The sequence below is a fragment of the Musa acuminata genome, chromosome BXJ3-9 (genome assembly GCF_036884655.1).
Source record: "Musa acuminata AAA Group cultivar baxijiao chromosome BXJ3-9, Cavendish_Baxijiao_AAA, whole genome shotgun sequence".
NCBI classification, from domain to species: domain Eukaryota; kingdom Viridiplantae; phylum Streptophyta; class Magnoliopsida; order Zingiberales; family Musaceae; genus Musa; species Musa acuminata.
The window spans coordinates 4,135,368-4,148,326 of NC_088357.1; the positions used below are offsets into that span (position 1 = coordinate 4,135,368).

Consider the following 12,959-nt stretch of genomic DNA (forward strand, 5'->3'; position numbering starts at 1 on the left):
TGTACATGTTTGGGATACCATAAGGTATGTCGTGAAACAGTGAACATAAATAGCAAGTTAAACGTTATTGACAGGAATTCTTCTAAATGTGAACCGTACATAAAGCTTCTTTCGACCAAAATAATAGTGTGCTACTGAGCGTGTGAAAAAGAAGACAGTAGAGACAGTAGTTAACATGGCTCATCTATTTTTCAGACTAATTGTTGTCTGTTAAGATGAGTACCTGTGTTACATTCGAATGAAGGGGAAAAGGAAGATGTGGAATCTACCTCTAAGGATACATCTACACCAAATCTGACAGATAAATAATAAGAATCAAGCAAGCTAGGAGGCAATTTTTCTGAAAGCACATCACACAGAAAGGGTCAAAATAAGAAAAATATTGTGGGGGTTCACAAACAGCTACTTACCAAGGACATGCTTCTCGTACAATGCAATAATATCCTTTTTGTTGGGATTCCTCAGCTCCAACAATTGTGCACCGAATCCATACTTTGTAAGCTCTTGTTTAAGCTTCACAACCGTAAACCTTCTGTAATCTTCTGTCTCAGATTCTTGATTTGCCTGACTCTGATTATTATCTTGTTCCCCTCTAAAAACTGAACCACCATCTTCCATCTGAGAATAGTTGAACGGGCTTGTGGTACTCTTGGATCGCTTTCTACCCTTGGCAACTTCTTCACCAGTGTCCATATCATGGACTGACTCAGTGCCTATGTTGTCATCCACCCTCGGACGTTTCCCACGAGCACTCTTCATCTTGGTATCAAGTGCACTTTCGTTGAGCCGAATAGACGTAAGCTCCTGTTGGAGAGAATCTAGTTTGCCTTGAGTTAGTTGTAGCTGCAGGGACAAGGCCTCTGCCCTCTTATTGGCCTCTGCGCGAGCTGCTCGTTCAGTTGCCAGAAGACTTTCCAAAACTTGGACTGTGTTGGACCTCTGCTCGTTGTTCTCACTCAACATCTCCTCTATTTCCTTTTCTCGCTCTTCCACTCTGTGCTCAAGTGACGCAACCTTCGCAATCGCATCGATTTCTGATCGACGAAGCGCCTCAGTTTCATCAATCAACTTATTCCTCTCTCTTTCCAAGCTCTCAACCTGTCTCTCAGCTTTTTCAATAAATGCCAATCTTTCCATTGCCAACCTTTGGGCTTCATTCTTCTCCTTCTGAGCTGCCACTACTTCTGCACGAGCAGTGTCAGCCAACTCAGTTGCTTTCTTTGCATCCCTTTCTGCGTCCTTGCACCTCCTATCTGCTTCATCGAATTTCTTGCTTTCAGAAAGATACTTCTCCTGGAGATGATTATTTTCTTGTTCTAGAATTTTGACTTGTCTCTCATATGTCTGGGCCATGGTTTTAACAGAATCCAAGTTTTCTAGTAAACCTTGGATTTCATCTTTCAAAACTGAAGACTCAGACTCCCGGCGTTTCAGTTCCAACTCAGCAGCCTGCATGTAAGTAACCTTTAACACAATACAACAACCAATTTCCAATAAGAAAAAAAAAATCAACCTTCGATGACATAACTTACCTCCAATCTTAGAAGCAAACTATTTGCTTGATTCTCAGACTGGTCAACCTTTGCAGTCAAGTTTATAATTTCTTTGTCCTGTATAATTATAGTCAACAAAAGGATACTGTGAATAAAAAGCATACTGATGAAAATATGTATACATATCAGATAAATATATCATAGACACATAAACACATGCGGAGAACTTGGAATACCTTAGTTGCTAGTTGCTCAGCAAATTCAGTTCTTAGAGTATCTTCCCTGGCTTGTACCTTCTTATTAGTGCGTTCCTGTGCTACTGCTGCCCTCTCCAAAGCAGTTTTAGCATCTCCAACTGCTACATCATATTTCCGCTTCCACTCCGATGCTTCTTCCTGGGAGGATGCTACCTGTTCACGAACAGCAGCTAACCTACCTTCAGCAGCACCTATCCTGGCTTCCAGAACTGCAATTTGAGCTTTGAACTTGTCTTTCTCAGCCTTTTGATCCGCCATGCTCTCGTTGTACTTATTTTTCCAATTAGAGGATTCATGTTTAGCAAGTTCCAAAGCATTTGATAAACTCAAGCAGCATTCCTCTAACTTGCTATATTTGCTCTGCAAATCAGCAATGCGACCAGAGTAATCTTTCGAGATCTTTTCCTTGTCACTGATAGCATCCTCATAGCGTTTCAAATATTCAGATCTGTGCTTTTCATTAGCCTCAAGTTGCTTCATAAACAAAGCCAATTTATCCTCACTTAATCTGCATTTAGACTTCAGAGAATTCCTTTCTGATTCAACATGATTCAATTGCTTTCTGAAGACGTCTGAAATTGATCCCTCCAAACTGTAGAAGGAAGAGGCTAGACTGAATGTGACTGTAATTATTTTCAGTAATCTAAACTAAAATTGGAACTGTAGGACTTGCATCATGATCCAAACTATGGATCAACATGAAAATGAATCAGGTAAAGATTGCTACATGTAGAACTAAAACAATAATTATGTAACAATTATGAGAACTTGATAAAAGACGATATAACCAGCCTGATGCAACCAGTAATGCGATCAGGTACAAGCCAGAAAACCATTAAAACTCTGACATCATATTCTGAAACACATGCCACATTGCAAGAGTTGAAAAGGACAAACCTCTGTTGCAGAAATGTGGCCAACTTTTTCCATTTTCCCGGACCATGGGCAGAACTCTCAAAGTTAACTAGCAAACGGTCCAAGAGCTGCAGTGGCATCCAAGTAAACAACCACTCATCACATATTATATTTAAAGATAAAGGAAAACTTTTAGTTTAATAATGGACCAACTTATTAGGCAAAAAAAATTATGGTGAGGGCATCAGAAACTACATGGAACCATACAACACGAGAAGACGAGATCTAAATGCATAAACAGAATTGAAGAGAAGGATGGTTAGCAAAAAAAAATGCCTACAATGTGCCCAACAAGGACAACAGTGACCATGCTTATGACAAAACAAATGTTTCTGTAATGTAACAAAACATGTTCTGCTTCTTGTGTGCTATATTGTCCAGTTTCCATGCTTGTTCCAAGACAATTTGGCTTACCTGAATCACATCACTGAGTTTGGCATCAGGAGCATGGCAAGCTGCTCGTAACTTTGTTTCCATGCTTTGGATTACTTTAGAGCATTGCAAATCCGCTTCTAAGAAAGCAGTCCTTTTGTACTCCTGTATAACAGTAGCAAAGCAATCAGCAATCAGAACGAACACAAAAAAGAAGGCATTTGAACAAATAACAATCACTCAATGGGCACACAATTTATTGAGTGGTTAAAATCACTTCTTTAGAAGTTTCCAATCATATGAATCATTTAATTAGTATTTATTTTTTAAACATTATGGCAGAATAATTTGACCACCAAATTTCCTATTAGAGCCTAATAACTCTGTCCTTTCTTTGGAAATGTGCAGCGTGCTGTTGACCAGCCAGAACAAGATCAAAGGAGACTCCTGAACCAATTAGCAGAGGCTCCAATGCAAATACGATAGATTACAGCAGCCTGCAGCAAACTGGAAGAAAACAAGCACCCTAATTCCACTAGGACTGCACCAAAAGAACCAAGAAAGGCTAGGCAACCTTCTTCTGATCCAAAGAGGCCAGGATGTCCAATTCGTATAGATAATATACAGACCATATGGACAATCACACTGTCCATATGGATGGGTTTGTTGAGCCTATCTGAGACAGCCAGGGGTACTATATGCCTGTAATTTGATGGACAATCCTAGATTATTTTAGTACATTAGTTACAAGGCACTAGCAACCCTGAAATAAACATTCTTTCATGAACTTAAGGTTCACATTGGGACTACTGTTTTCTCCCTTTTTATTGTTAATAAAGTTAGATTAGTTCAGCAGTAATTATAGTAGCTCTCCGGAGGTTTCTTGTCCACCTCATATAGGGAAGAACTTGTTTGAGGCAACACTCTAACACAAGTTAATCTCTTTTAACTGCAAAATGGGCCATCCTAATGAGTGATGAGTCTAATCAATAACCTATGGATTGTGATGTCAAGAAGTATAAGAAACTTCCATATCTAACAAAAATGCAAACATCTGATATCGGTCAATTAAAAAAAGACAGTAATTTAAAATTTAAATTTGGTAATCGTGTTACTTGTATAATTATTTACAACTAGTCATTTGTACATCATAAATCTGAAATTTCATCCCTTGCAACTACAATATCTTCTAAAAGATTTTTGGCAACCCAGCTACATTACCACAACTATAGCATGATGGTAAGTATATTCCATTTGATTTTTTATCTCTAAAGTATATATAAAATAACAATACATACACATGTAACCATATATCATCTCAAAATAGTGGATATCTCTGATTTTCTTTACTTTTAGCTGAAACTAAAACTAACACCAACTTTTCAAAGGATTAAGGATAATAAAGAACTAGAAAAGAGATGGAATGGCAGTCAGGAAATATCTGTTTGTATGCTTTTCTTCACAAGCTAATCATGAAGATACTCTAATAATTCAATTGCATCTCTTAGCAATTCCCATTGATGAACAGGACACCAATGATATTAACTACTTTCACTGATCATAGAAGTACAACTTTAGGGTCAGCTGATAGAATTTTGGTCTATTCATTACATCAATTCTCTCAAATCGAAGAGAATGAGGAAAACTCCAACAGGTATATGTCATGGAACAGGCAGAAATTGCAAAAAGCTCAGTGGGAAATACATTGAAAAAAAGAAACAGTAGAATACAGAATGTTGGTAGACAAGGTGCTGCTATCTACTCCACTAAATGACCAACAATTTTAATAACGAGATTGGCACTCACCTCAAAAGTCTTTCTGAAAAAATTGAGCAAAAGTTTCTCATAATTCTGACGTGCTAATCCACTCCCCACGGCACAAGAATTGAATGCATTGAGAGCTTTTTCAACAGCATCTTGATGTGCTTCTCTTAAGACAGTCTAAAGTACTTAAAAAGTCAGTGCAATTAGAACTGATGACAATGTAGTATTCTTACAGCAAGTAAGAAAGATATTGATATATATTCTATACCTCCTCTGCTGGTTTTGAGCGATCAAAGGAGGACTTATAGATCTCAGCAGCAGCATCATAAGCTTTACGACATTCCGCTTCTTCAACACTCTGCAAGCTCAAAAATGTCAAGAGACTCTCAAATCACAATAAAAATTCAAGAGACTCTCAAATCACAACAAGGTACAAAATGGGAACTTCAAGAAAATTCACAATAGCAATCAAACACTCTATTTTAATTCTTTGATGTGCTCTACTTGGCATAATATGAAAGAGCTTCAGAGTGAATATAACAAGTTCACTGTTATTACCAAGCCAACATGTTGGTTGAGAAAAAGAACGATTCAATAATCTAGATTCCAAGTTAAATATTATACACACCAGAGTCATCGAGTTCCACATAAGTGCTTAACTCACATCAACCTTTATTTCTGAACACTTGAAGAAAAAGGCTAACTTGAAGTCAGTTTTCTTAACTTAGCTGGAAGCAAAACACACACACACACAAACAACCCACACCAACCGCTTTAATGTGATTTTTCTGTTATTTTTTCTGCCTTTTTTCCTGCATAGGGAAGGGAAGGGACTGGGAATGGTAATATAAACCCCTCAATAGTAAACACATGTAGTGCAAAAGGTTCTCTAACCTAAAAAAGGAACAACCACAAGTAATACCTACCCTGTCGATATCCACATAAACAGAATAACATTATCAAATTATAAAACACCATTCAATAAGTAAAATTCGATCAGCAGAGAAATGTAATTAATATCATTTAGCAATTAGCACAGCTGGTGTTAGTAACGAACAAAACAAATCAGAACCAGAAATGGTTGTGATGCATAGTCCTACACCAGAAGTGGGAAGGTTGTGACACTATGCAAGCTAGATGGGCTCACTACTAACAACAGGGGCTTAAGAATTTCAGGTCATGTTGCTACAGACCCATCAGGCCATGGTTCTCAATACTGATCGGATACCACTTTCAACACATTTCCAGACTGATCCACTATTGGTATTTCGAGCAGTATAAAAACTTATACCATTTTTTATCATTGAAAAAGAAAAAAAGAATAAGTATTACTCGTATCAAACCATTTCGTACATTGGTCTTGGTTAGACCAATAAATACCATGTATCAATGTGACCTGTATATGAACCCAGGACTACATGCAGTGAATGGTCCCAGATTGGAAAGATCAAAAAGCATGATACAAACTAAGTCACTGCTTAGTTATATGCCTCTCATGCAATTTACTAGTGAACTATTTTAGGCTGTGTGAAGATAACTTGATGAGACCATGAGCATTTGAATTGGAAAGATTATGACACCCCAATTAATCCCACATATGAATTGGGGAAACATAACTATCATATAAGAGTAGACGACCTTACTAATAGTAGCACAAGCTTAAGCATCTTCAGCCACATGGTTAAAAGTGCCTACATTGAAATAGTGGGCCTTCAGGACTTAGTCATGACTAAGTCACTGAAGTAATATATGCAGTTAAGTCAATTTGTTTCTTTTAACATGAATGAGATATTTATAGAGAAAAACAGCATGATTGATTACTACAATGTGTGGAATGAGCACATTGAAGACAAATAGTATTGTTATATCTCTAGATTCAAAGAAAATATCAGCTTTCCTGAAGCCCCACCCAAAAGTCCAAAATTATTAAACTTTTTTGTTTTCTTTTTACAGCTATACATTGCTAGGCTCTGTGTAGCAAAAATTTAATTCAATGAAATGTGGTTCCAAACAATCAATGCTTCCACAGAAAAGCCATTATTCTCTCACAATCAAGAGTTGCTTCCAAACATTATAAATATTTAGCCATCATTAAGTTAAAACTCAACCAATATTCTGATACTCGAGAAGACTAACCTGCCAAGAAGAAGATATAGTAGGCACGGCACCATTGTTGATAGCATCCAAGTATGACTGTGTGATACCAGCAAGAATGGGGCCTGTCATTACAGTTGCACCTACTTGTTTTGGTCTGGTCCGCTCGAAAATGTATTTCACTAATGCATCTAAGCCTGATCTAAATTCTGATCTTAATCTATCCAACTGCATAAAAAAAAAGAAATTAGTATTTTAAGTATATTTGAACTGATAAATAATATGTGGAAAGGATACTCACAGGGATTTGATCAAGACGTTGGAGATCATTTTCATTGTTCAGTGGCCGCACAAGAGTAAAACATTCTCTATCAGGGAATAAAGCACGAATCGACTCTCGAATCTATCAATTGAAATAAAAAAGTTGCTTATTACTGATACATGCAATGGTGTGGTCTGAGTCAATGTACCTAAGCAGGCAGTAGGCTGCAACAAACCTCATTCTTAGCTAACAAATCTCTACCTCCACCTTGCATAGATCTCAAGGCTATTTCTAGATACTCGCGTGCAGTGATCTTTCTGTTATCCTCTGCTAATTCTAAATAGAAGTCCTGTGGAATAGTTGTTTTCTGATCAATTAGGTGACCACATACAATCGACTTAAGTAGGATAAATTTAAATACCAACAAGAAATAGGAAAACCATCTGTATAAGATTAAAAATAATGACATGTGATTACCCTCAATAACCACACAAATACTGGAGAAAATTGTCCAAGCTCAGATGCTGAGGTCTTTCCACCAGAGGCTCTGACTCGTATATGTTTAGTCATTTCAGTGACAAGTGATAGACGGTCAAGTGCAGCTTCATCAATACCACCCATCTGAAGAATCAAAAGGGAAAAACAAAAACAGATGACCATTAAGTGTATAATTAGTCAACAATTAGCAACATGGCACGAGGTACAATGATAAGTTTACACAAGCGCAAATGACAAGCTTAAGGAGATTCTAAATTTCCAATCCTATTCTAGATTATTCTAATTCAAAATTTTGTAAAATAGAACTCGATGCAACACAAGTTTTACCTGGTTATAGACAAACAAGCTTGACAATAGAACAGCGAGAGAGAATATCTTTGTACTATATGTTCCCTGCCAAGAGAAAAAAAAAATCAAACCATGCACATTTTATTATTGGGTTGTCTCAATCTGGTCAAGTACATGTGAATGGGACAAGGCCCAAAATATGTTCGAATGATAAGAGCAAAATAATAAAATAATTAATTCATTTTTGCGACATAATTAAGTGAAATTCAAATGGAAGTTTGTATCAAGTCCACGTTGTAAAAATCACAAGTTATGAAGAAAAAAAGGTCAAACAAACTTGCAATGAATGAATAAACACTGAATATGTCAGAGAATGCAGAAGAAAAGAAAATTACTGCAAGACACAATAAGTAGAACATAAAGAACCTTGAATATGCCCCAAAACTCCGACAGCGAAATCACTAAAAATACAAAACCAGTTAATTTTTTTTATAGATTTCTGTAATTAAAAAAATAAAAGCACTTTGTCATTACCAAATTAAGTACAATATGATTGGATTTGGGGACTTTCTTAAACCCAAACCCAAACTGTCGAATGGCCCAAATTTATACTCATACAAATTCATGAAATTTTGGGTCTCGGTCAATGTTGGAATCGCATCTATATTAAATTCAGGTAATCAGGTCCTAGTATCATCATCACTACTATTACATGGGTTACATCATGGAGAAAATTTAACATGCATATCCCTCTTCCGTAGCTAGTGGATTCTGTCGATAGAATTGAGTGCACCCTATTCTATTTACACAAAGATCAACAATGGGGGGAATTAGGAAATACTTTCCCGAATATACGTGGCTCACTCAATAGGATCGTCAAATAGGTTTAGGAGGCCATCCGTAGACGTAGATTAATCAGTACACAGTAGACACACAGTAGCAGGTAGCTCACTGCCGCTCGAGATTAGGACTCAGGGTTAGTATCCTTCTCCTTCTGGTCGAGGTCAAGTGTACAATGAAAGGAGTTGGCTAAAGTCCAGGTAGTGGTCCACAAGATTACTTAAAGTCAGGCTTTTTCATAGAAGGTTGGAGTCGGAGCTTACACTTTAAGTCAGGCTTTTTCATAGAAGAAAAACACCAATAAAGGTACTTCAATTTCTTGAAACTCTGTATATTATAAGAACCTGAAAATTAACAAATATGTAATAGTACTGTTAGGAATTTGTTGTTTGTCATCAGACTAACAGATATGTTGCTTAGAAAGATTTTGCTGCCTGCATGTTATGAGAGAAAAGAAGAGTTGGAGATGTAATGGAAAGGGATGTGGTGTTCAGTTATGAAAGAAAGATGTAGAAGCCAGACATGCAGTCCAATTAGGTGAAGTTGTAAAGAGCAGTCCAATCAAAGGGGAAGACAATGTGAATACGGAGTAGAGAGGAGTACAAAATGCACAACAGAGGATTTCGTGATCTGGGTCGAGGAGAAAGGGAAAAAATGAAGCGATCGAGGTATATTTTTATCCTTTAATATCTTTGCATAATTTAGACAAGGGTAAATTTTGGCCTGAAATTTGCGTAGATTTTCACATTAAAAACCCAGCATAGGAATGTTTCTCAGTTATTTAACTTGTCGAGAGAGGTACGAGTTTCAACATTTCAACAGGCATAACCATTATTTGCCTCTTCCTGTAAAATTTGAATGAAAATTTCCCAATTTTGGTGGATATTACTAAAATTTGCCATGACCATCCTTTGCCCCTCATCCTCATTCCACAAAAAAAACCATAAGTTACATGTTAATGAAGGCTTATATTGTCACAATCAAAATTAGCAGAACTGATATTGACATCAAAATCAACCATGGATAATGTGATCGAGATCAGTAAGACTGGATTGGTGAGAGCAGGATCGATTAACGAAATAATTCAAAAATAAAAATATAGGATCATAAATAAGACCCAAAATTTCAAACATAAAATTTTCAAGATAACTATGAGCCTAATTGCAGCCCTGCCGCCTCTCAAACTACCATGAGGTTGAAGCACTGAGCAATGCAACGACAAAATCAAAAGACATAATTAGTCAATTTAAAGGGGTACAATTGCTATAGTCTTTTAATAACTTATGTAGCAAATTTAGATCAGAAATAAATTGTTAAACATTAATGGCAAGCCAACAAAGACCAAATGAAAATTTTGTACTTTTTTCAGGAATAAGGTACATACGAACTAGATATAAACATCACAATGAGCAAAAGGCAAGGAGATCAAACTAACCGTTTGATCATAGGCATCAATTCCTTCACTGTCCAGTAGCAAAAGATTGTATTCAGTTCCATCAAGAGCAGTACGCTTTAATGGTGCGCTCCACATCCAAAGCCCTTTAGTGCAAGGTCGATGGGTGGAAGCAACTTGAAATCCGCTGTTTCTCCCTAGAAGCTACCAACAACAAATGATTGTTATTTTTTAAACAAAACAATCACACAGAAGTTATAAATTTAGAACCCAGAAAAATCATAAGAAACTAAATGCAATTAAAAAAATATACAGGATCAAACTACAGTGATCTTTTACTAAACAAAGCAAACAAACATTAGTAAATCATCCATGATTCCTGCATATAAGATTAAAACTAAAAATGCAGAAGTAAAAGGACCTTATATGTAAATGAGTTATGACAAACTGGATATGACGTTAGGAGAAGAAAAATCTAATGCATAAAATAGAATCATTGTAGCTTTTATGGACATAGACCAAGGAAGCAGGATAAGCAGTGAAGGATCCAAAAGACAGAGAAATGGTGAAACAAACTCTATACTCAGAAGACAGATCAACTCAAAACATAGTTCATGAGAAATTTTTAAGCACAATGGTATATTGTGCATCTGTGCTACATATGTTGCCATCTTTCTGTATAAATGTCTAGGATGACTGACACTCTATAGAATAATCACTTGCTCCCCAAATGTTATCGTGCTTCAATGTCCTCCCAATCTATAGTGGCATTGTGTCTGCTTTTGGTCTAATGATAAAACAAATCCAATTATGGTCCCTTTGACATGGGCATTCCAGAAAAACATACATATATTATGCTCGAACTGTGTCGACCTATAATAACAAAATCCACTTTATATTCCCAATGGTCAATTTCAGAATATTTGCTTTCTCTAGACCACTGCAACCAATATTCTTGCTAGCAGACCATTATCCTAATATGTGGCCTTCTTGTGAATCTTAGTACACAAAGGCTTTTTAGGTGTCATCATTGACACTGTTATTTTCATATTTATTCTTGTCATGAAGCCAAAGCCCAGCTGCAGAAACCAGTATGTGTCTGATTTATGGATCCTATGTCAATTACACCACATGAACTAATACACCTCCCTGGACAATTGAAATAGCAACAAACTGACACTCATAATTTCTTGGCTAAACTTTCTAGATTTCTCAAAAACAATTTTTCAAGGGACCAACCACTTATTGGCTCGTCAACTTACCTTTCCATCCAGCAGTTTTACCTTATTGTTCATCCAAATATCCTTTAATGGTTCATCAGCAACCCATTTAGATCTTTGCAAAACCAACTACTTTCTTTGTTATTGACCCAGCATATCTGAAATTTCAGGGACATTCTCAAGGTTTATCACATGTAACGATTTTATACAACATGTCGTATTCCCCAAAAGCAAGAACCTGATTTGCACTACGAGAATTTGAACGCATTTCAACTATTTCATTAGGGTATCATGTTTTTGGCAAACCCTATCATCAGATACCATCATTTGGCTATTAAAGTTGCACATGAGAAGCCAAACAAGTCATCGCTCCAACCAAACTAAAGCAAGATTCTCAGGACGCCTATCCCTCTAGAAGTTCCCCCAGGGGGATAACCTACTGGAACAAGAAAGCATCACCAACATTAACGATCAATTAGCCATCTTTAACCGGTCCAACTTGAAAGAAAATAAACCCTATAGTCGATCGGCGGTGAGGAACAAGTTTACAGGAGGAAATTGGGAGATACGCACCTGATTGAGGATGAAGCTCTTGCCCTGACGGGCTCGACCGCAGACGGAGATGACGCCAATGGGGCCCTTGACGAGCTGGAGGGCGGCGACGGCCTCCGGGTCCATCCGGAACTTGCCCTTTTCATCGCAGTATACGAGGCGGATGGGCCGACCGAGCCCGGAGGCAGCGGCCGCGAGACTCGGGCTAGGGTTCCGAGGGTCGGATGTTGGCGATGGCTCCTCCTTCGACGACGACGAAGAGGAGGAGGCCGCCGATCCCCCGCGGAAACCGAGCAACTGCATCATCTTTCTTCTCTCGCCTCCACTGCGACCTCTCTCTCTCTCTCTTCTCTCTCTCTCTCTCTCTTTTCTTCGCGACGAAGAAGACGGAGAGTCTCGTGTTCGTATCACATCTATTCGTATATCACAACGTCGCGTTTCTTCGAAGCGGCATACCGTTTTATAATGCCCGTTATAAATGGCATGTATTAGTTACTTCCCCCGATATAATGTTCTTTATTGGCCAACGTAGCGATCGATCACAAGCGTCGTTCTGAAATTGATTTAGATTCAAGATTAATGAACCTAATTACGTGCTTGTTCCAAGTTTTAGATCATTCATGTATGATTCCCGATGTCACGTCTATTTTTGTCCACTTAAATTAGATTGATATATAGATTTGAAGGTGCTCATAATTTAGTTGACTTGTAAATGCCATTCTAAGATCGAAATTTTAATCAAAATAATTACTTTTCAAGTCGATCATATCTTTAAAATAATTATATCTTTAATATGATCACATTCTAAAGTTGATGGTGTTCTTAAGTTGGACACTCCCTCGATGTCATTAGATTGGTCTAACGTACATTTAGATCATTATCAAATCTTTTACCTTCGAGTTAGTAATATTTTAATTATCTTCGACTTGATTGTATATTTAAAATGACTCTATTTTTTTATGAGTAAATCATATTTTCAGGTTTGTCATGTCGTAAGTACAAATATCATTA

General features: G+C 37.2%; 1 protein-coding gene across 2 annotated transcripts; it reads right to left on the reverse strand.

Annotated features, from left to right (window-relative positions):
* Positions 1-166: 166 nt before the first annotated feature.
* On the reverse strand, positions 167-12,288 carry LOC135649719 (uncharacterized). 2 transcript variants are annotated; one of them, XM_065168421.1, is made up of 14 exons: positions 11,970-12,288; positions 10,219-10,380; positions 7,983-8,048; positions 7,635-7,778; positions 7,393-7,506; positions 7,197-7,298; positions 6,938-7,123; positions 5,070-5,159; positions 4,844-4,978; positions 3,080-3,202; positions 2,648-2,733; positions 1,730-2,342; positions 1,533-1,610; positions 167-1,449 (listed from the first exon to the last, which is right to left on the reverse strand). In XM_065168421.1, the coding sequence occupies exons 1-14, from the start codon at positions 12,252-12,254 to the stop codon at positions 403-405; spliced, it is 3,231 nt and encodes a 1,076-aa protein (XP_065024493.1). In that variant the 5' UTR covers positions 12,255-12,288; the 3' UTR covers positions 167-402. The 2 variants fall into 2 exon arrangements, with proteins under 2 accessions (XP_065024493.1, XP_065024494.1); XM_065168422.1 differs by having other exon boundaries at positions 10,219-10,373; positions 11,970-12,109.
* Between the last annotated feature and the right edge of the window lie 671 nt (positions 12,289-12,959).